This window comes from Myotis nattereri (genome assembly GCF_964212035.1).
Source record: "Myotis nattereri genome assembly, chromosome: 12".
In the NCBI taxonomy this organism is placed as follows: Eukaryota; Metazoa; Chordata; class Mammalia; order Chiroptera; family Vespertilionidae; genus Myotis; species Myotis nattereri.
The window spans coordinates 40,843,907-40,869,289 of NC_138087.1; the positions used below are offsets into that span (position 1 = coordinate 40,843,907).

Below are 25,383 nucleotides of genomic sequence, written 5' to 3' on the forward strand. Positions count from 1 at the left end.
GGAGCCTGCAATCCGGGTATGTGCCCTGACAAGTAATCAAACTGTGACCTCCTGGTTCATAGGTCGATGCTCAATCACACTGAGCTATGTTGGCTGGGCTTTCATGAGCTCTTAAACACAAGTTAAAACAGGTAGAAGACAAAGTTAACTCTTCCAACCCAGGAGGAATTTGAGAATTTTCCATGTAAGTTTATTCTCTTTTAATAGTTATGAGGATATTTCTATTGTTCACTTAGATCGCTACTAGAAATACATGGACACCTGAGATTTTCATTAGAATAACTTTTCAAGGAATTACAATTGCTCCTTTTCCATTTTCAGAGAAATCAGTCATAAAGGTCTGTGGTCTTCTTTTCTGGAGACTACCAGGGGTTTATCCAGTCGAGAGTTAAACACAAGTATATACATTCAATCAGGATAACTTTACAGACTAGCTTTCTTGCTTCTGGAGGACCAAATTTGATTTTAACTGAAGTTAATGTTTCCAAAGAAAGTTCATGACTCCCATTCGAAAATAGATCATGCCCAGAGTCAAATTTCTAATTGAAAATCATTAGAATAACCCAAGTCAAGAACCCTATGAAAAAGCAAAGTACACACGACATTGCCTCTAGGTGCTGTGGAAACGTTCAGAGGTGGAGAGTGAGAATGAGATCTAGTAGGTGAGAAGCTCACGGGATCCCCAGCTAATGCTGAAGTCCTCATCACCTGTGCACACATACGCCTAATAGAATAAAATGGTGAAGGAAGTACAAGAACGTTACATGGCCCTGACAGATTTTACTTCCTGGAGTGCTATAATCATTAGCTGTAAACAAGTAGCCTTTCATAATTAAAGTAACTTTCAGATCAGATTGTGGTCAACTTAATTTATGTTTTTGCAATCTGTATGAGTGGGAAGACACTATCAGGAACTATTTGACAGAAAATACAAACTTAGAATTCAAATGTAATCAGACTAACTCTAGAATGGTTGCTGGAATAATCTGTTTAGTCCTACCACAGCAGTTACTTCGTTAACCACATATATCATTTGGCTCTAAGTGGCTGGTGCCTCAGAGAATGAGGGGGCTGGAGGGAAAGAAACTAATTCCTGTGACCTATTTGGCCAGAGCCCAGGTAACATTAGCAATTTCTGTGTCCTTCCTGACTCTGGCACCTTTTATGGTTTATTGTCAAAAAGACTCAAGCATAGATTTGCTTAACAATGTCTGTTTGTTCCTTTTTATAAAAGGGCTCCATGCTTATTGGTGGGGGGATGAAAAATTCAGAAAATACATAAGAAAATATAAATTGTCTGTAATTATCTTATATAATAAAAGGCTAGTATGCAAATAGACCCAATAGCGGAACAACTGGAACAACCGAACAACCAGTCGCTATGACGTACACTGACCATCAGGGAGCGTGTGCGGAACATGGCGGGCATTAGCTGCAGCGGGATGATGGAGCAGGTGAGCGGGGGGCACCAGACCAAGGCAGGGCACAGGTCGCTGTCATCAGGGCGAGCCTCTGGTGGTTACTGAAAATTTTTTGCTCCCCTGTGCTGAAGTCTTGCCCAGCGCTCTCACCTGCTGCCAGCACTGGGCCCGCTCCCACCCACAGCTGGTGCTAGAGTTGCCGTTCACACCTGCTGCTGGTGCCCAGCATCAGTCCCGATCACCCAGCACCATCAGTGGGTGCAAGCGGCGGCTGCCAGCCCTGATTGCCCCTGAGGGCTTCTCCACTTCCCCTGATCCTGAGGGGTAATTGGGGCAGCAGCCGCCACTCGCACCAGCTGATGGCGCTGGCCTCAATCTCTCCACGCTGTCAGCAGATGCGAGTGGGGCCAGCGTATGGGAATGGCAGAGGCGGGAGTGAGGCTGCCAGCAGACAGGGGACTGGGGGCTGTGGTGGGCGGGGCTGGGCAGGGTGCAGAGGATGGGCCAAGACCAACCCCTGTGCCTACTGCAGCCTTGCAGCCCACAGTTCCTTTCAAGGTGCATGGATTTGTGCACTGGGCCCCTAGTGTCTATAATTATATAGTATTAACTACATATATATATATATATATATATATATGTATATATATATGTATATATATATATATGGCTAACATGCACATGCACACCTATATACATGTATATGTAGTGTAAATTAGGATATGCATAATTTACACATTTGTATAGTATTTATTTACACTCAATATTATGCTATTATGAACACTAATATACTAATATGTAAATGTGCGCACGCGCACGCGCATATATATATATACATATATATATATATATATATATATATATATATATATATATACTTTAGATTCTGTTTTTTTCCCCAAACTTTTCTGAACTTAAAACAGATCTTTCTGAGCCTTCAAACTTTTGGTCTTCTTATTCTTTTTGGCACCACTGATTTCCCCTAGAACCAAATATACACTCTAAGGAAAAACAAATTTCCCATTATTCAAGTTTATGTGGCTCCACATTTTAGAGTCTAAAATGAGCTATAAACATAGGTCCAAGTGACAAGAGTACCATATAGAAGCAAGATGATTATCCCAACATCATCAGTAAGAAAAAATCCAATTATGGTTTTGAAAAACATTGCCAAAAAAGGAAGTATTTCCAGCTTTACCCCAACTGGTAGATGTAGGGGCCAGGGGGCAGTTTGGGTTTAACTAGCAGCTGCCAAATAACACAGATGGCATGAAGTTAGAATGTGGGGAAAGTAAGGGATATAGGGTTAGATCAGTCCAGTAAGGGAAAGATGCAGATAGCAAAGCTCCTTAACCCCTTTTAGGACACTCATGAACATCCTGCTATTCAGCAGCAGAAAAGAGGATGCAAAAATCCAACCAGTACTACCCTGGCTTCTTTGGTGATTGCTCATACCATGAGAGTATACCACTGCATAACAATGCTCTGTGGTCAACACTGGGCTATGTGCAATATGTTTATTAATCTCCCATTAGCCCCTTTATAAGGTCGATGGATCATGTCAGTTATTGTCACATTATAACATAATCCCAAACCAAAAGTAACCAAAAGAAAAATACAGCAACAACTAAAAATAAGGACTAGAAATCAATGGTTCTTAGTGTGAACCTAGTGACTTCTCAACATTAGTTGATTTTGTGTGTAGGAGTTAAGAAAGTCTGTTTCGTGTCATCAATTAGCTAGCAACCCTTAAGGAGAGATAAAGGAGCAGATATGTGTGGGGAAACAAACCAGGCTTCCTGGTAGTTCATACTAATGTTTTCTGGTTTAATGCAACTGATTTCACATATTTTTCAGCTCAGTGAAACTTTCTGTTATGCTGGTAGGCAACGGGCCTATGCAGTGGTGAATGCTCCCTTGTCACTCAAACTGTTAAACAAATGTTTATTGCAGGTGATCTTAGGAGCATCACTTAGAAAATCTGGACCACAGGTTAAGGAATAAAATTGGACCAGATAACCAGTTCTCTAGAATTCTATATGATTCCTGTTGCCCTGACTACTCTGGCATGGAAAATATAACACAGTTCTCTGTCTCTAACCTCAACCAGAGGGTTTTCCAATCCTCTTAAAATGTTGTCCGTAGATGTCTTGGGGTCCCCTGGAGATTTGAGTGGTCAGTGAACCTGTGATGGCATCTCAGAAGTATCACTACCTCTAGGTCCACCATTCAGGAAGCGATACCTAAAACAATGGTAGGTGGTACTTTCAATATCTCGGGCGCTTTAAAGGAAAAGAGCTCCTCCTTCTCCCCACTATATTGAATGCATAAGCCCTGCCTCCTGAAATGTACAATGCCATACACCACATTCACCACTTACGATGATCCAAGCTTATGTGTGATTGGACCTTTAGAAAAGTCCTTTCCCAAGAAGCCCAGGGCAAACCCATTGTACTGGCTATGCACATGTCAGGGATAGAAAATGCAACTTAGGCTTCACCTAAGATCTATGCTGCATTTGTATTAGTCTACGCTCCCTTTCCTTCATTCAACATCAAATAATAAGAGCTAGCGTTTATTGAGCATCTACTATCTGTATGTCTTTAAGTGCTCTTTGTGAGTTACTTTATTTGATCTTAATAACAACCCTAGGAAGGAGGTATCATCATTTCCTTTACAGAGGGATTAATATATTTGTTTTCTAAAAATTAATTCCTTTCAGACTTACAAATCCTAATTTTCATACCCCAAACTTTAACTCCTTTGATGAACAAATCAGTTAACAAACAAATATGCAATTGACTACAATGAGCCAGGCATTCTACTAGCCACTGAGGAATAAAAAGACATCAAGTCAATGTCTTCAGCTTAATGAGTATATAATTCACATAGCATTAGACTCATAAGATGAGAAAATAAGAAACATTGGACAATTAGAAGGAAAAAATTCCCAAGCCTCTAGCCTCGTTTGTTTACTATCAGGCAGTGATAGCTTCTGGAGGCAGAGTCTCTCAGTTCAAACCCTAGCTCAGCTACAATCATTCCCCTAGTCTAGGTCACTGTAAGATTAAGTCTTGTTCCCCCAACTACAAATGACCAGAATACTACCCTCCACTGTCTTGTACATTTATGGCAAGGATTACATGAAATGACATGTGTATGTAACATGATACCTGGCATATAGCAGCCATTTCCTAAATCTTTACTACAATTGTCTTAAATGATTAAAGCCTAAGTCCCTCCAACTTCTTTTCCTTCTGCATCAAAATGTGTACTGTTAGCCAATCTTATTTCTGTTTTAGAAGATGAAGTGTCATTTCTTATTCCACAAATATTTATTGTGTGCCCACTGGTAGACTTCTTTCCAAGGAAAACTCCTTGCCTCTGATTTTGAATGATCTTTTTTTCTTTTCTTCTTAAATCATGTTTGAATTTTAAATCTTTTCTCTACTTGCTTTTTCTTGTGTGTAAAAGCTAAATACAGATGGCATTCAACTTATGTTCAACTTTTAATTTTTGGAATTTACAATGGTACAAAAGCAATGCACATGCAATAGAAACTGTACTTCAAATTTTGAATTTTGATTTTTTCTAGGGCTAGCAATACGTGGCACAATACTCTGTCGTGATGCTGGGCTGTGGCCGTGAGCCACTGCTCCAGCTCCCAACACTCTACATTGCACTGTGTTGCCAGCATTTTTTTTGAATATTTTGTTTTTGCATCCATCATGTCTACAAAATGCCCATCTATGTCTTTTGCTTCTGGAGACAACAAGAAAAGGAAGGCAATTATAGATGCTCCTTAACTTATCTTGGGGTTACATCCCGATAATGCAAGTGTTCTAAACACATTTAAAGAAGACGAGGATAAGCTATGATGTGAGGTAGGTTAGGTGTATTAAATGCATTTTCAATGTATGATATTTTAATTTACAATGGGGATCAGACATAACCCCAATGTAAGGTGAGGAGCATCTGTCTACCTTTCCTCTGGGACCATGTAACCATCTGAAGCTAACCCACTATGTTTCTTCTCCTCCAATGTTTATCCACTTGAAATAGTATACCCATTGCCTTCACTTCCTGCCTACTCATTTACTTACCCATTGAGAAAACATACAAGATTCTAGAACTTCATTGTATGTGTTATGGAATAAAATAGGAACAAGATATGATCTCTGCTCTTGAGATAGTCTTGGGTATTTTTGTTCCTTGTTCACCCTACTGTAGCTCTTTATTCAGTCACCCTTGATCCTCTGTGTCACTCAACTCAAGAGTCTTTTCTTAGTCCTCACTGACTTCCTTCTACCAAGAAAGCTAATGTAAGAAAATCTGCTGAAGTGGTCTCAAATAATTGTAAGACTGTTTCTAATGACTAAAGGGGGGCTTGAATTGTGTGTCTGTGTGTAATTGAAGACAGATATAGAGAAGAAAAGTGGGGAAACACAGGTAAGGTGGGATAAGTAATTCCCAAAGAATTAGTTCAAACTCAGTAAAGGAAACCTAAAAATAGGCACAGCTCTATATTGTCAAAGATAACTTTTAAATATCATAAAACACATCATCCAGCAGAAGCAATTTGCACAGAAAATACAACTAATTTCTTCAAAGTAATGAACACTCAAGACATCACTTCCTGGGAGGAAGCGAACAGAACATTGCAAATGAGCTCTTTGTAGCCTTTCTGACCCAGTTTAGTCACTAGTTTAATATTCAACGGGCAGATGTGTCCTTTTCCCTTTAGGAAGTTTGATGTTCAAAAGACAATTTAGGTCATTGGCTCCTGTGACAGCAATTCCCCTGTGAGAAAGCTACATTTAAGCATCGTATCTTGTATTATTGATAACAAAACTGGTAAAGGCCTGCAAACTCCAACAGCTTTCTCTCTGGGCTGCTCAGAAGCAGCAATTAAATCAAGACTAACTCCTTGCAGAAGGATATGTGTACGCTTTGAACAACAAATCTGTGAGTAGAGTTCTAGCATCAATTTTTCTCATCAAATATATTGCAAGCAGTCCCTCCATACCAAAGAAAAATAAAAACTAACATTAGAGATACATTAAATTTTTGGTTGCCAACATGAGTAATTTTATCTTGGCAGTAAATGAAATGTGTTCTTTTAAAGACAATGGGAAATGAAGGGCCCTCCCTTATACTCTCCACTCCCTTTCCATTAAGTAAAGAGAACCACCAGTCCATTATTTCTACGCTGGTCTTGAGATTTTGGAGAGCTGGAAATAAATTTTTATTCATTATTGTGGTCCTAGTCCCTAGTTCTGACTACCACATAGCTGATTTCTGTAAATATTTCTTGAATACATTTCCCCCCTAATAATATTTTAGAAAACATTTTAAGATGTAAAATTCAAAGTACTGACATTGCAAAAGAGGCTCTTATTTCCTATCCTAGCTGCTGCCACACTGCCTTCTTTCCCCTCAAGCCTACTTAGCTACACTGATCAACTCCGAATCACCCAACAGGCCATATTCGTTCACACCACAGTGCTTTCACATGCACTGTTTTCCACCAAACTGTCCTTTCCCTCATTCTCTTCTTGCTGAATCATCTTTTAAGATTTGTACAATCTAAATATGAATTTTATGGCTCCTTTTTTCCTCAAGCAAAATTAATTATTTCACACACTTCTCATATAATATCTGGAATATGTTTCTATCGTATTTTTATTAGGAAACATTATGATTAATTGTTCAGGTCAATATCTCCCAACAGTTGGTCAGATCCTTGAATGTACATACTATGTCATTTTCATTTGGTATTGCTAAACCTTTATTGAAACATAGGAAATGCTAAAAAATATTTATTGAGTTAAACTGATTTATGGGTCTCAGTCCAGCACCTGTGCTTCACTGCTTTCTAATAAACCAGTACTTATGCTCTCCCAAAATTTGTATTTTAACAGAATTCTGAGGTATTATAAAATTTTTTGACAAAAATCAAAGAAGTTGTTTTTTTTTTTTTAGTTTTAAGTAAAGATATTATGACCTCAATTCCTCTTTGACATAAGAAGGATGTAAATAAGTAAAGAAGATAACAACTTTGGTCATTTAAAAATACCTATCCCTTATAAATCACATGTTGAATTTCTCTATTGAATTCTGATTGTAACCAAAGTAAATGCCCCTATTAAATTTTCTTATTATAAAATAAAATTATTAAAAATTAGAAGTGAAATAGGAACCTTAGAACAAAGTGAGGAGTATATTCTCTCTATCACCTGAGTATTCTGTGAAAATTAGTCAAGTCAATGAAGTCAAAATATGACTGTATCTGAGAAGCCTGCCCAATAAAGTCTGAGATTTCGGAAGCCAAAGTTGTAAAAAAAATTATGAAATACTGGCATAGTAATTTGTGTCACTGTAATCTTTGAAATTTACTTGCAAGGAACCTCAAAAAACCAAACAAAAACCTTGTCCACAAACTTAAAGATCTTGCTAATTGTAGAGACCTGGAAGCCAGTAAGTTTTCAAAAGCACCCTGTGTGGCCTAAGTTTAAATGATGAAGGAACTAGATATAACGGACTGAGAGGACAGAGTACACTCACAAAGACATTCTTCTCTTCAATGCCATGAAAGCTGACAATAATCACTATACAAGTTCGTATTTCCAGCACTCAACTATGACACCTCATGCACAGGATCTATCTGAGAAGTTTAGATAGAAACAGTGAATTCATCCATCACTCAGTTAAGAACAGGCTATGTCCTCTTTCTGAAATGTAGACACTCTCTACCCAAATCAAGCTCCGTTAATATTTAGGCTCATTTACCAACTTTTCAAAGGTTTCCATCACCAATAATATGGATCCATCCCTAGTGATAGAGCCAACATTTTGTAGAACTTCTTCATGTTAAACTCCTTTGTTTCTCCCAACTACATCGCAAAGTAATTAATATCATTACTATCTTTACTTTATTTAACATCTTTTAATTACAAATTTCTCATCTGCAAATTGGAGATAATATTACCTCATTATTAAAGATTGATAGGATATAAATCATGAATATTGTTTTCTAGCTATAGTAACAGCTCAATAAAAGTTCACTTTCTTTCTCTCTTTCCTCAACTTTATCCATACATTTTTTTGCTATTGTTACTATTTTTTACAAATATTTTTGCATGTGAAATTAAAGATCACATTACTCATCAGGGAAATGGAAAGTATAACACAATATAATACACCCATCAGAATGGCTAAAATTAAAATAAAAAGAAAGACAATGACAAATTTTGGTGAAAATATGAAACAATTGAAATTCTCACATGTTGTATTATGGGATGTATAAAATGATATGTCCATTTTAAAAAACTCTTTGGCAGTTTCTGCTAAGGTCAAATATATGCCTACACTTTAATGCAGCAATCCCATCTCTGGTATGTAGCAAAACAATGAGTGCATGCATTCACAAGAAATTTCATAGCACCTTTATTCATAGGAGCACAAAATGGGAAATATCCTAAATATCCTCAATAGAAAAGAGGATAAAACAGTATGGTTTACTCATACAATGTGATATTACACAAAATGATAGACAAAACAAAATGAATGCATCACAGAAATATTATGTTGAGTGGAAGAAGCCAGATTCCATCTATTCAAAATTCTAACTCAGACAAAAGTAATATCAAGTGATAAAAGCCTGACAGTGGTTACCTTGGGTGGTGGTGATCGTGGTGGTATTAACTGGGAAAGGGCAGCAGGGAACTTTTTAGGTTGATGTAAATTAACATGTCTTGATAAATGTAGTGGTCACATAGGTGATTACATTTATTAAAAATCATAGAGCTGCCCTGGCTGTGGCTCAGTTGGTTGGAGTGTCACCCATATACCAAAAGGTGGTGGGTTCAATTCCTGGTCAGAGCACATACCCAGATTTTGTATTTGATCCCCCATCAGAGCACATATGGGGGGCAACTGATCAATGTTTCTCTTATTTTGATCTCTCTCTTTTCCTCTTGCTCTCCGATCCTCTCTCTGAAATTAATTAACATATCCTCAGGTGAGGATTTAAAAAATAATAAAGCTTATAGTTAAAACTCATGAATTTTATAGTATGTAAGTCTACCTTAGGTTAAGGAAGTTTTCTTGATGATGTTCAACAGTTCACTTGAGTAGTTTACCTATTAGAGCCTTTTACAAGATTGTGGAGGATGACCATCCCAGAGAAACTGCCTTGATGTCTAGAGTTCATTTGTTAGTTGAATGGGGACAGAACTGAATGCCCACATACTCCTTGGGCACAGTGATATGCCATAATGACCACTGAAAAGTAAGCTCATGGTTCCCTTTGCCTAACATTTTGTAGCAATCCAAAGCAAAAGGAAGTCTTGCGCCAGAGCTTTTGTTTACTATAATTCTCATAAGGCCATTATCACCCTAGATGAGGGCATTTTTAAATGTAGAAAACATTCTCCATAATGAGGCAGTTTACAAAATTGTTTGGATATGAAAAATGAGTTTGCCAGAGGCATAAAAAAAAGAAAAAGAACAAAAAAAACGGGGGAGGGGGGAAGATCCCTTCTACAGTGCAACCCTCTTCATAGAGCATTCTGCAGCTGCTGAGCAATTCCTATATGACTATTAAATCTGGGTTCGCCTCTGCACTTGCACAGCTGGGGCCAGTGGTGCCATCTCCAGAGCTTTGAGGCAGAGGGTGAGGAGGCGGCAGCATTACACTTCAACTGGAGCAGCCTAAACTGGGCAGACTGTTGAGTACGAGCTGTACACGAGAATAATACATACATATATATACCCACACCCACACCCAGAAACAGTCCTTGCTTCACATCACTCTCCTCAACCACTGCTCACCACAATGTTCCTTTACACTGATATTACAGCTTCCCTCGCGGGACTTTCTCCAGGAGCTATACTCTCCAGGGTGCCTCCTTGCTTTTGTAAATGCCAATCTATTTATCTGGAATATTCTTTCTACTTCAACTTCCCAGAGGTATTACCTTCAACATTCAGATATTTCTAGTAACTCCCAGGCTACTTTGGTCTCCCTTATCTATGCTCACCAACCTGAAAACATATCAAGCCATCATGCCATTACTAATTTGCTTGTCCATTTCCCTAAGTCTGTTATTAGCTCCTTTTGATTGGAGGCCTACTATTTTCCATCTTTCAATTTCTAGCACCTGTGCACTGTTTCTGACACATAGCAATAGATGACGGTAGAACAAATAAGCTATGAAGAATTAGTAAATGAATGTGGAAGACAAGCTAATTTTATATTCCTGTTTTGATTTGTGCATTATTGTACAACTAAAAATAAAACAATACTCTTTTTGACAGCATTAACATGTATGAACTTTTCCCCTTCAAAAGAACATAGGCAGAAACAGGATTATTCTGATTAAAACAATCTCTCTTATACGGAACTCCTCTAAGCATGGTTAATTTTTTTTAAATCATAAAACTTCTCATATCCAGTTTACTTTCAAAGTTACTACTTCTAAACAATGTGCTATTTTGCATTCTTTTCTCAGGGATTTAAAATTGGGATGGTGCCGTTTCATTCAGCCAGAAGAGTTGACTAAACCCATTAAAAGCTTCACAGCATTTCATATAATCCAGGATTATATGAAATGCTGAAGGATATTCGGTAAGAAGAGGAAGAAGAAGAAAAAGGTAAAGATAAAAATTATGAACAAAGTGACAACAAATAAATATCTATCAACAAGTGAATCTAAAAATTAAGTCAGAATAAACTGGTGAATATAATAGAAGCAGGGGCATAGAAAGGGAATGGACTGACAATTCTCGGGGGGAAGGGAGTGTGGGGGGTGCGGAAAGAGATTGGACAAAAATCTTACACCTATGGATGAGGACAGTGGCGGGGCGGGGGGGCGGGTAAGGGCATGGGGTGGGGTGGGAACCAGGTGGAGGGGAGCTATGGGGGGAAAAAAGAGGAACATCTGTAATAATCTGAACAATAAAGATTTATTTTTTTAAAAAAGCTTCACAGGATCTCTCAGCGGTGGTGAAACCATAAACAGTGGGGGAACTCAAGGAGACATTTAAGGGGACACTGGAGCCTATCACACCTTCTTGTAGTGGAACACCGAAAGCATTTCCTCTTGAATTCAATTGGTTCATACTGAATGGAGGAGAACCTAATATTTTTTCAGGCTCTCTATGCCTCTTATCAGAAATATTGTCTTTATAGTACCCCTAAAATCACGTTCTGTAGTTGGAGTCCATTTCCTCCTGTTATATATTAGCAAAGGGTGCATACAAATTGGTTATCTTCACTTGCTGAATGACATCTTAGTTTTGGATTACTTGCAGCACCTTTTAGGTCTGGGTGGCTTCCAGAACCATTAAGCTATTGTGTGTCTAGGGGATTCATGCTAATTGAATTAGTGAAGCATGGTGCCTACATCCTTGCTAAAAGAATCTGCTCCCATCCACATTACCTACAAATGGGTCTCGGTGGCCATACCTAATCTGGTGATTCAATTTCCCTGACCTTAGCTGTGTAGGCAAGAGGGGATATCTGACCAAACCCAACTAAATGAGATTTCTGAAGAGTATGGGAGAGACACATTGGTGAGATGTAAGAAATGCAACTGCAAGATCATATAGAACTAGACACTGTGGCAGGTGGCAGTGAAATACAGAGTAATAGAGGAAGTTGGTCTACAAAAAAAAAAAATATATATATATATAGAGGAGATGAGCCAAGAGACTCCAGGGACCCCTAACAGAAATCTGGATCCCTGTGTGTCTGCCTGTATTTCCATTCCAGTTACTGAATAACCCAAAGATTAGTCTTAGAGGAAAACTTTTATTTAAGTTAGCATGACAGTATTTCTCTCATTTGCAAACAAACTTACATTTAAAACAGTAATTTCCATATAATTGTAATAATGATCTATGGTTAATTTGGTACGTCAGTTTGTTTAGGCCACAGTGCCCAGCTATGTGGCTGAGCATTATTCTGGTTATTTCTAGGTGGGTGTATCTGAATGAGATTTGCCTTTAAATTAGTGGTTCTTTGAGTAAAGCAGATTGCCCTTGACAGTGTGGGTGAGCCTCAACTAATCAGTTGAAAGCCTAAAGAGAAGAAAAGGCTGGCTCTCATGGGAGCAGGAAGAAATTCTTCAGAAAACTGCCTTTGACTTCATCTGCAACCGTGATTACTCCTGGTTCTATAGCAGACTACCTTTGGTCTCTAACTGCCACTCTTTCCTGAGTCTCCAGCCTGCCATCTCCACCATCAGATTTTAGACTTGCCAAACCTTCACATTCATTTGAGCCGATTGCTTAAAATAAATCTCTTGATTTATTTATATACATACCAGTATATAAACACATTTTATTGGTTCTGTTTCTCTTGAGAACCCTAATACAATCTATAATAACTACAAATATAATTAGTTGTACATAAATACAACATATTCCCTAAGTTCAAATTATTACAAAAGACATATTGAATTCTGTTTATTTGTTTTGCATCATTTCTGTTCAACTTATGCTGAATTTAATAAAAGTTAGCTTTAATTATATTAATTTTTAAATTAAAATATATAGCCTCCTTTTGCTAATTACTGGATTTACCTTAAAATCTTTGCTCACATGAGGTAATGTCATACAAAAAATTCAGCTTGATAAAGTAAAATATTTTCATCATTTATTCATTGAAATGAATTTATATTATACTATTTTTTAATAGTTCTGAATAGAAGTTATAGGACAAAATACTGGTAAAAATTGAATATGTCACTTGATATGTCAATCAAATAAACATATTCTCTGCTCTAATTTACAAAGCAATAATATATAAAACAGTCAAACACTTTCAGGGAAATTGGCCACATTCAATTTTCTTATAAGAGATGATTGACAATAAGATGAGAAATAATCCTTTAGTCTTTCTGTGTTTAGTGAACAAATGTATGTTAAATTTCAGTCTTTTGTAAAATAAAAAATAGTGTGTCTAAAGGCACACATCACTAGGAAGTGTGTATTGGGTTTCCAGTAAAATCAATTGCCTACCCACTTCTTAAAATACATCTTCAAGGGGAAATGCTTAAAGCAGTGGTTCTCAACTGGGGATGATTTTGCCCCCCAAAGGATATTTGTCAAGGTCTTGAGACATTTTTAGTTATCTCAATGGGAGATGGCAGGGAGGTACTCCTGGTGTCTAGTGGATCAAGTCCAAAGATAGTGCTAAATGAACTACAATGCACAAGACAGATAGCCCCACAACAAATATTTATTCAGTTCAAAATGTCAGAGTGCTGAGGTTGTAAAACTCTACAAATTAAACCATCAGATCCTAAATGTTCAAGCCATCACTTATTCATGAACTAGCACTATGGAGCAAATATTTTTTATGGATGTCTGTATGAGAGCTGATTCTTTGAAATATTTTTGTTCATTTCTTTCTTCTGGTAAGGAGATGAATAAGCATGGAGATTATGCCAAAAAAATAATTATTTACTTTTTCCAGTCATATTTATCATAAATCTTAACCAACATGTAGTAAGGTAATTTTCTAGTGATTCTGACTTCTTCCATAAGAAATTTATTTTGACTTTGGTCAACTTTCTTCCCAGTGGGAACATAATAAACTAAGATTTCTATTTGACTTCTATCCATGATGCCTGATACAGCAAAATAACCTAATGCTAAAACATAAAAACATCCTAAGTCATATTTATCCTAAAATGGAAATGCCAAGATACTTCAATAGGATTGTGTCTACATGGCTATCTCTAGACATTTGCAAAAGGCATATTTAAAGGATGAAACAAGAAAGGCTCAGCAAGTGTAACAGTATAGTTTTTCTTTTAGTAGTATTTTATCTACTTCACAGTGTAACCCCGCCAACACCATTATTAAAGGTAATATATTAAAGTCTCTTAGAGCACTAAATTAAGGAATAACCTTTCAACCAACATAATTAATAGATGAGGTCATTTCAATCTTTTTCAGTAAATATTTTCAAAGCAGACATCTGGTGCTACCTACTTATAGTTTCTTCTTTGAGTACATATTTCATTCTGCATCACTTTTACTGCGTAATAATTATTGGTTCAATTCCTTAACTCATTTTTCAATTTGTGGAACATATGAAGTGCAGAGTGAGGCAAAGTAGGTTTACATTTGTAAGTCTATGAAACACAGAGTTCGTTCTTGTATTATTATCATTATCAATTATTGGTGTTATTTTCCATACAAACAACTATAAGCCTAGTTTTGATCTATCCTGGATTAGGTAGAAGCAGCTGTGGTTCAGATTTTTCCAGGCAGTTAAAATAGCTTGCGTAAAATGCCCAGCTTTAAGGAATTTCATGACCTGAGGAAAGGAAAAACAAAATATGAAGGCAGAGAACAGACCACTGAGGGTCTTACATAGTATAGCAGGTATCTTAGAATTTATTCCACAGAAGGAGGAAAAGTGAAGAATGTCAAGCATGAGAGCATCCTGGTCTTGCTTTCATTTTCAGTGAACCATTCTGGTGGCTGTGGGAAGGATCAATTTAGACAGTTGCAGTGTTTTGGGGCCCAAGAAAAAGAGAGACTGATGTTGGGAACTAGGACTAGACGGAGGCAGTGGATCAGAAACATATTTATGAGGAATCCTGACGCAACTATTTGGCTGATTACATAGGGATGAAAGCAAACAAAGCAAATGGTATTAGCCCAGGTTTTCCAGGTTGGGCAACTTGGTTGAATGGGTGATTCTAATAATTGGGAGACGGTATCGAGGAAAAGGAACAGTGTAAGGGAGCTTGCTTAGTTCAGCAATAGCCGAACAATTAGGACAGGAGACAGACTTAGTGCTCTTTTTTGCTGCAATATTTGTTTTTCTGCCTTCAGCCACCACCATGTTAAGGTTAATGTGCCATCTTTTCTCCTAATCTAGGATATTATCTACCTATTACACATTCCTGTCACCTTAATTAGCTTTCCTGCATGATCCCTTAAAAATAATTATTGAAGTAATTCAATGCTCTGTGAGTATGGGGACTTTCAAGATGTGGAACATTATGAGCCTATATAGATTGATAAAGAGATATTGGGTGCTCAATTTTTAACAATAAAAATCAGATACTGCCATAATTTTAATGAGCCAATGTCTCTTTACTGAGTGTCACACTTCAGAAGAGATACTCTCAAATAATACAATGCATAACACTCATCTGAGTTGCCTGTTAAAATGTAGGACCACACCTTGAAAAACACTCCTCCAAGAGCTCATTTTGGTGGATAAATCTCCCTCCAAGTAAAGCAATCCTATATAATAGAAGCATAATAAGCAAATCGACCAAAGAGCGGACTGACCAGTCAGCAGGGGGCGGGGCCAGCGAGCAGGTGTTGCACGCTAGTGGGCAGATGGAGGAGACGGCGATGGGATGGAGGGGTGGTGGCAAGCAGCCTTGGCGGGGTGATGGGGGTTGGCACCATCCCAATCACCTGCCTGGTCACCTCCAGGCAGAGGGAGGCCACGGGCGGCAGCAGCAGCAGTGGGGCGATTCAGGGCGGGACCACCCAGCACTGTCCCCAGATAGGCCTGCCAGGGTTGCCTCCCATAGAGGAAGGCCATGGGCGGCCGTGGTGCAATTGGGGGCGGAGCAGCCAGTCACCACCCTCGCCGTCCCCTGATTGGCCCGCCAGTCACCTCCTGCAGAGGGAGGCCAGACTGTGGCCTTAGCCATCAATTGGACATCCCCTGAGGGCTCCCATACTGCAAATGGGCGCAAGTCGGGCTGAGGGACCCCTCTGAGTGCATGAATTTTTGTGCACCGGGCCTCTAGTTCAATATATAAGATGCTGCTGTTAATGGATTTATAAACAACAAAATTCTACCTTCCTCTACCTTCCTATATCTATCTATCTACCTATCATCTGTCTATTAATTAAACCTTGACAAATTTTTAATTATTTGGAAGAGAAGCAATGCTATCCCTAAACTGCAAGTCTTAAGCATATGCCTCTGAAAATGAAGTGGAGAAGAGCCACTGGTTGGAACAGAATTCCTAAATGCTTCTGAACATATATTTGATGTGATAAACATAAAAATTAAATGTCCCCCTTCTAGGGATTTTGTTATACCTGCCCCCACCCTACCCCATCAGTTCTGGCATTATATCTTTCCTATGTGCTCAGGAGCCAAAATTTTTTGTTCAGCTCAATTTTCCATATTTAATATTCAATACTAGGTATTATTTTTCAAATTTTTCAAATATAAAGTTAATTATTTTTTAAATTCTCACCCAAGGATATTTTCCCATTGATGTTTTTTAGAGATAGTGGAAGAGAGAGGGAAAGACAGAGGGAAACATCAATGTGAGAGAAGCATATAGATTGGTTTCCTCCTGCATGAGCCCTGACTAGGGCCCCAGCCAGAAAGGAACCTACAACTGAGGTACATGCCCATGACCAGAATCAAACCCAGTACCCCTTGGTCCACAGGCCTATCCACTAAGCCAAACCAGGCTTAAACTTTAGGGCTATAAAGTTACTTTTAACTTCAAATGTAAGCCCTGGATGTTCTCTTACTCTCCCTCTCTCTCCTGATCCCTTTCTTCCTTAGTTTCTGACAACCACAGGGGCAAGCATGTCAAACTTTAGTTAAGGAACTTCCTAAGGCAACAAACACCCTCCTATCTCTCCGGAGAGCTCTGTCTTCAGATGCCCTCTATAGTGGAGAAAAGAATGGGAGTGTTCTTTCCCATTCATTGTGGGCATCAGTGACGGCTGCTTTGGCCTTGGCCCCCAAGTAGACTGGCCACTTTTTACTTAGTACTATCATGTAACATTGGAATTTAAGGGGCATGCACTTGAGTAAGCATTGCAATCCCAAGGGCCATCATAGGGAATGTTAGATAAAGGGGCACAGACAGCCCAGCTGGTATGACTCAGTGGTTGAGCATCGACCCATGAACCAGGACGTCACAGTTCGATTCCTGATCAGGACACATGACCAGGTTACAGGTTCAATCCCCAGTAGGAGGGGGAGAAGGGGGCAGCTGATCAATGACTCTCTCTTGTCATTGATGTTTCCCCCTCTCTCTCCCTCGCCCTTCCTCTCTCTGAAATCAATAAAAATATTTTTTTAAAGGGGGGGGGGGGCATAAATAGGATGCTGCAGAATCTTGACCATGGACTCTATCTTTGGAAGCTCTGGTTCACAATCATATCTCCATATAAATTCAATATGATAGAAAAATCTAATATTGTATGTCACATGATTTAAAAAATCATGAAAATACATATAGAAATATATAAATAAACAAAAAATAAAAAGAATATGGATGGACATTACTTAAAATTTTGATGTTATATCATCTATAAACCAACACAGGGCAGCCGAATTTACTTCTCTATCTGTAAATAACCTTTCATGATTAAATCTTGAAAACCCATGAACTGTTTACTTAAAACCTTTTGCTCTCACTCTTGACTAACACATGTGCTGCTCTGCCCAGATGCCAGCATAAGAAAGGGCATTTAGTGGAGTTTCCCTCCAGCTCAGCTCCATCTATGGCAGCTTTTCTCAATGCTTTCAAGAGCTGTTCACAACAGAATCCCTGGGAGAGCTTGTTCAAATGCAAAGTCCTGGGCCCACCACCTTCCTACTGAGTCAGCACCCAGGGGGTGGGCTTTAATGTTTGCTTTGCTTACAAGCTCCCTGAGTGATTCCTAAGCATCCTTAGGATTTCATACATCATTCACACGATTGTTCATTCCTTGATTCTTCAATAAACATTTACTGAACACTTTTGTTAGCCACAGTCTTTAAAACTCTTTTTATATGTTAGATGATGAAAAGGGGATATGATCTACTTGTCTGTAGATGAGCTGGGAGCCAGTTGAAGTTATTCCACAGAAGGAGAGAGTGGGGAGATGAAAAGCCACTGTAGCAGAGGCAGTTCTCTTGCCCTGCCTGAAGTCATGGGAAGGCAGATTTCTTTCCCTGGAGACAAACCCTGCCCCAAATTACTGTGACTCCACAAGTCATCCCAGAGCCAAGTGGCCCTAGACTTGGACCTCCCAGCTACATCCTCCCTCATTCCCCAGGGACCACACACTCCCATTCTTTCTTCCACAATAGAGGGCATTGGAAGACAGAGCTCTCCGGAGGGACAGGGAGGTTTTTGTTGCCTTAGGAATTTCCTTCAGGTTGCCTGAGGAACATTTCACAGAAAGGCAAGTTGCAAGGTCACTGTTCAGCATTCTGTGTCGGAGTCACTGTTTGAAACACACTAGATAAATTTTCTCTCTCCTGGGTTTTAGTTTGGGCACAATTTCTTTTCTTGCTCTCATTTTGTTAAAGGGAATCTGAGGCTGATGTGCTGAGATGGAGGGACACAAGTTTCTTTGTTATCAGGCCCTTAAAATTTTGCCTAACAACACACTGTATTTTCCTAAAAGTAATTTGTTCTTCAAGTTTCCTATCTTTAAGGCACTTAGTGGAATTGGTCATACCAAATTCCCTGATCTTCCTTGCCACCATTCACTAGCATGTCTAGATATATCAGATATGTATTTCCACTCTTGCTGTAGAGTAGAAACTTAAGTGCTACTCACTAGCATGCATGTGGTTCATTGATATTATTTTACCTGCCATGTGAAGACTCAGAATTTTATAAATGTAAGGGAGATTTTGAAAGTCATACATTTAAAACTCAAATTTAAATGAATCTCAATATAATTGTTTTCTAAGAAAACACAAAAGGGAAGTCAGTTTCTGGAATTCCTGGCCTCAACTGTAGAAGGCAGATCCAATTCATTTTGGTGTTAGGACCTTGCTATGCTTAAGAGACAATATAATAGATATTGATTACCATTATGAGGAATTACAAAAGTAGAAAAGATAGGTACTTGGCAGAATTTGTGATCTGGTAGCTTAACTTGATCACTACTCTTCCCTTTATTTCCCTTGTGTTACCCAGTTCAGTTTTATTAATCCTCCTTTGGTGACATAAAAGAGAAAACAGAGAAAAAATAAAACAAAACTGAGTTGTTTGATTGGATTCCAAAATAGGGGGAGTTTACTATGCACAGTTTTATAAGAAGGCAGGGTATAAGTTACAAAAGTACAACCTAAGAAAATTAGAAGTCATATTACTTATTATATATGATTTACTTCAAATAGGTCCTCTATCAAACATGCACTGGAACTCATACTTATCAATGATGCGGAATTATATTCCTTATTGGTCTCAGTCTCATTAGAATAGGTAAGTCCTGTACCTTTTCTAGCTTGCTAAAGAACCAATCACAAAGTGAGAAGTTCTGCCCTTCCTTCTCAGGATCTTTATTCTCAGGCAGTGGGACCACCATCCAATCAGACAGCAAAAACAGAAATTCAGAAGTTATCCTATATTCTTCTTCCCACCACAGACAATCAATTCAATGAAGCCCTTTTTATTTTACCTCCATTACTATAGCCTTAGCCCAGGTCTTCATTAATTCTCCAGGCTTCTAATCTAATCTCTTAGCTTTCAGTCCCAGCATTTCCCATCCATTCTAGACATTACACCCAGAACATTGTATTTAATATGTGAATTGGGGTGTCACCTCCCTGTTCAAAACTCTTTACTGGCACCTTGGAGCTTTCAGGATAATGGTCAAATGCATTAGTTTAGCTGAAAAAGCCCTCTATGATTTAAACCCTGATGGTTGTTCTAGTCCTTCTTCCATTTTAATATCTAATTCAGCTTAATTGTTTTTAGCCCCAATAAAGCATGCTCTTCAGTGCCCACAAGGCATGGCAGCCTTCATCACAGGGAATCACAGCATTGGTTCAAAGTCAAGCTGAGATGTAAACTCTTCATTTTAAAGATAAGGACACCAAGCTACAGAGAAGTTATGCAACCTACCCTAGGTCACACAGCTGGTTAGGAACACAACAGATTTAGGAACCGTGATTAGGCCTAATTGTCCAGAATGTAATTTCTTTAATCTCCCTCTGATATTGCTCAAAGTGGGCAAAATTATATTATTTCTTAGCATAAAGCTCTGAAAATACTAAAGTCATACTGATCTTTTGGTCTTCATTAACAAACTGGTTTTAACATGTGTATACAAAATCTGCTATGAGTACAGAGCTTCTTTTTCCCCACTGCAACCTATTTTTGAAAAGGCTTCCCTTTAATAAGACCACCAAGCTCTTTGCCCTAAGATTAATCTTATAATTCAACACAAGTTACCAGAATAAAATCTCCCAAGTAAAACAATGGCAGAGGCAGATCTGATAATGAATATGGAGTATGCTGTCAACTGGGATACACTTGACTTTTTGTGCGATTAATAGTAAGATGAAATCTTGAAACATATAAGAATGAAGCAAACAACCAAAGAGAAACAGTTTGGAAAGAATCCCCTTTGAAATGTAGCCGTTAGAAAACAGCTTTTGTCCTTTGGCTATCATCAGCATGTGCCTGTCCAGAAATTCGTTTTCAAATCTTATTTCCAAATGCGATCCCAAATTTGAAATTTGAGTTGGTTGGCATGTCCAAAATTTGCTCAGAGATGGGCTGCACAACACATGAGATGTTTCAGAAGGAATATGCAGTATATTCCAACATTCATTAGGTTTAATTCATGCTTCGGATAGTGGCATTCCCCTTCAGATTCTTTAGTACCCTGTTTCTATTAGGAAATGAGAAATACAGGAAACAGAATTATGAAGCCATTTCTGAACATTAGCATGGTACTGAACAAAGTTAGCAAAGAAACACACATTTTCAAGGAAAAGATAGGGAGGGAAACTGGCTTGAGCCCAGTCCGTCAGAAATGGTGAGTGATCTGGGTTTAGCTAAATCTGATCATGTCATCATGATTTCACTGCACTTACTGACCAGCAAGGGCACTGAAAAGGGCATACCACATTAGGAAAATGCCTGGTAGGAGAAGAAAATATACCTGTTGAATAGGAGAATTTGGTTTGTTAGGTTAGGATTTCAATGGACTACAGAGCATCCTTCCATCAAATTAACATGGGGGGGGGGAGTGTGAGGGAGTTAGAATAAGAGATTGTGAAGGGAGAAAGGGAGCAGAAAGTAAGAGAAGAATAGTAAGAATTATTGTTATTAAATATTTAACTTCTAGACTAAACCAGGGAAAATATTGATCAAAAGATGCAAATGATTATTCAGGAACTTTTATTTTACTTGAAATATAAAAGCCGGGCAAGAATGCATAGGGACTAACAAAGCAAAGAAAAGACAGCAACAATCCAGAGGGGGGAGGGGAGGAAATTATATAACATTCATATCCAGACTGTCGACATTGCAATTACTCATATACAAAAGCAGTTTTCATTTCTTTCTAAGTGTTGCTGAAAGAACTTGGTATCACTTCATTTTTTAAGATCTTGAAATATGCTCAATATCTGAAGTCTCCTAGGATAGCTATGATCTTTCAAAAATCCAGATGTCATTTGGAAAAGAAGTTCTCTAGTCAAATATGTCCTGTCTGTTGGAAACTGAAAGAATAGGAAGAATACTCATTAATGTCCTCTACTGAATGGGTTGTTATAAAGCACCATGTTAATAAAGGATGTTAACCAAGGATGGTAGAATTGAGCTGTATGCCAACAACAGTATTGGTGTAGTATTGACAGTGTCTGCTGATAAATAGGATGGACAGTATTTTCAATTAAAAAAGACGATAGGTCTTCTGAAAATAATCTACCTCAAACAAGTACTTCACTGTTGGTTTTGTGACAAGTAAATGATGAATAACATTTTCCATTAAAAACTACAATATTAATGAATATATATTGAGGATGATATACACACACTTGTTAAGCTCATTGTGTAAGTTAAAAAAAACTATTTTGGGGTGAAGCCAATGACTAACTTTAACTGAAAAATGCTTCTCATTGCACATCAAATTGCTAGAATCAATTTTCACAATCATAGTTGGATTTGCCAAAACCTTCTTTGCCCCAGAGCCTTGATTCAGTAGTGATTCTGGAGGGGAATTTACCTTCATTTATTTCTGGGTTCCCCAGTCTCATTCCTTTTCATGCCCTATCACACACGTGGTTCCAATCCAGGAAAAGCATTACATCCAAGAAAGCTTCTCTCCCACTCCCCATCCCCAAACCTGCTTTTCCTCCTAAATACTCTTTTAGGGAAACAAACCATCACCATGACAACAATATAATGGGAGTTTGTACAGGACGTGGGGGCAGCTGTGTTGAACAGAATAAGGAAAACTCAGAAGGTGGGTAATACATACTCCATTATGAAAGCCACTTAGCTATACAGAACTAATTGCCCTTGACAAACTTGACTCAACCAACACACAGCTCCAGGAAAGAAAAACAACAACAAAACACCTTGCAAGTGGAGTTTATTTAGGGCAAATTCTTTAATCTTTCATTATGGCTGACTGGACTCAATGTCCAGTGGTCATTAAATCAAAATATCATGTTTATATGGAAAAGAGAACTAAGAACTTTGCCTCCCCTTTTTAACTTCAAATGGCTGTGGGACATCCAGAGATTAGCACTTTTCCCAAATCAATGTTGCCATGTTCTCTTTTTCTGGGGAAAAATATTTGTTTTCTGCACCTTTAAAATTTTATTTGTATTTATTTCCCCACAGGCAGATGATGAAGGTAAATTATTATGGAGTTGTGAGGGCTTTTCAGTATCGTTAATGTATTTGCTTCCAGACAGAGGAGGGCTGCAGACACATGGCAGCAGTCCTAGCTCAGGTGTAGTACCATTCTTTTGTGTAACTCGGAGCTTGAGAGAGAGAGCTCCAGGCACCATTCAGGATATATTTAACAATACTTTCTCACTACTCACTTCACTTAGGAGACTAAAATTATCATGCTGTTTTTTTTAAAAGAACAAGAACACCAAAAAAGTCACAATTGGATGAGGTTGATTGTTTGTCTTTACCTGAGCACCCACCTAAGGACACAGGACTTTTTAAATAATGAGGAGAATCCTTTGTTCTCTCAGGTTCCATTTAAAGGGAAAGTGGGTCGAAGGGCTTCCCCAGGGACGGAAAAAACACACCCTGGAGCCAAACACAGGGGAGTAAAAGATTTCACTCCCACTGCTGCTCCCACCTTCCCAAAGAAGTTAATTAATTCTATTTTAGGGGTATTTGGGAGGGGTGGGGGAGTACTCAGGAAGCCCATTCTCTAAAACCACAATCTCATTCTCCAATGTGGCTCAGACCACCTTCTCTTCCCTGACACCATGGGCGGAGGGTCACTGAGAACCTCTTTCCAGCCATGGGCAACAGAGTCAAGCAGGACCGCATGCATCTCTGCGCCCCCAAATATGTGTCCTGGCCCACGTGCGAAGTTGGGTGTGGACACCTAAAAACCACAATGAGAGCCATTCAAAGCAGCAAGTTACAGTACCTTCAGAAGTCTGACAGATGGGAGAAAGGCTGCGTGGCACAGCTTCCGGATGGTCCAGTTTAGGGGTCGAGGAGCATCCGTTTGATTCATGACCCCCTTCACGATTCCACCAGGAGAAACAGAAACCGCAAACCTGAGCGACGCCTAGAAAATAAAGGGTCCCCCGCGACCCTGGCATCCCCTGGTCATCTCCGCATCTGCAAATCCCATCAGGGCAGAGGCTTCCTGGAACTTGGGAGACTAGTCAAGCGGCATTGCCCGAGCCACTGAAGCTCCCTGAGAAAGCCACCTCCCCTCAGCCTGCAGCCGTGCCCGTGCATACCAAATGCAGCGGACGGGAGGCACACCGCCCGCTGCTCCGGGGAGGGGACGCACGGCTTGGAAGGAGAGGAGCCGCCTTGGGGAAGCAGCCTGTGGTCGGAGTCAGAGCCGCCTGCTCAGAATGCGCGCTCCCTCGCCCGCTCTCCTCCCCGTAAGCGCGGGGCAGACATTGGGGGAGAACCCTGGCCATTTGCTCCGCTCCTTTGGTTTGTGGGTGGGGGAGCCAGGGAGAGAGGGAAAGAGAACATCAATAGGACCAGAATGGGGAACTTGCACTTTCTTGCACAAAGCATCGTGGAGGGGCTGGAAACTGGCACAGGGGGAGGGGCTAGGACGCGGAGGGAGAAGGGATGCCTCTGAATGATAAGATCAAACACTTTCCTTTTTGATTGATGTGACGGAATGAACTCAGAGTTATTGTCAAAGGGATCTATACTACAATGATCTCGGTGGTGTTCTGAGGTTGTTAGTAACTGTGATTGACCCTCTGCGCCCTGATATAAACATTATATAGAGGACAGCCAGGCGAATACGCCCTGGGAACCGGGAGTTATCCCTTTCATAGAAAGCAGTGTAACTAATGTATCTTTGGCTTATCTTTTAAAGGTGGCAGTTTCTAAATTGGGAGTTATCCCCTCCTGGAACGCTACTTGATACTCCTTCTCTGCGACAAACGTTTAACCCTTGAGGTGCCCATCGGAATGCTTTCTATAAAAGATGGAGTTTCCCCTAAGTGTGGATACCCACCCCCATCATTCTCTAAGGATGGCTTTAAGAGAGAGCTGCTGTGTTGGCGCAGATGGTCTTGAGATCCTGTGGTGAGAGAATAAAGGGGAACTTTTCAATTTGAAGGTAGAAACTGCATAATTTCAGTTAGAGTAGTGAAGTTGAGGGGCTGGGCACTTGCATTGGGACATGCCCTCGGGCATCAGAGCTCAGTGGGTGCAGCTGCGCCTTTGCTGCCCAGGAGAATTCCCACATCCTTAGAGCATTGCCATCTTATTGTTCCTCCCTCTATATGACTATAATGATTTTCTGTTTCCATTTAACTTGAAGAGACTGGTAAGTGCCACCAGATTCATGACTACTATGCATTCTGAAGCAGAATTGGGGAGAGGTAAGGGAAGCAGCGATACACAGGGACTGTGCTGTAATTCAGAATTTTGGAAAGTGTGAATCCCCACTGGGGTGTAATAAATGCCTGACATACTGCATTACCACACTATTTGCCTTACAATGGTCCTGTGTTCCGGATCCTCTGACACTA

The 25,383-nt window shown here is 39.3% G+C and overlaps 1 protein-coding gene across 1 annotated transcript in view; it reads right to left on the minus strand.

Annotated features, from left to right (window-relative positions):
- Positions 1-24,269, minus strand: part of TRPM3 (transient receptor potential cation channel subfamily M member 3) — a 441,698-nt gene extending 417,429 nt beyond the window's left edge. The window contains exon 1 of the mRNA XM_081103884.1: positions 23,796-24,269. Coding sequence (XP_080960010.1) covers positions 23,796-23,885 — 90 coding nt within the window. The 5' untranslated portion in view covers positions 23,886-24,269. The remainder of the gene's footprint in view (positions 1-23,795) is intronic.
- Positions 24,270-25,383: the final 1,114 nt, after the last annotated feature.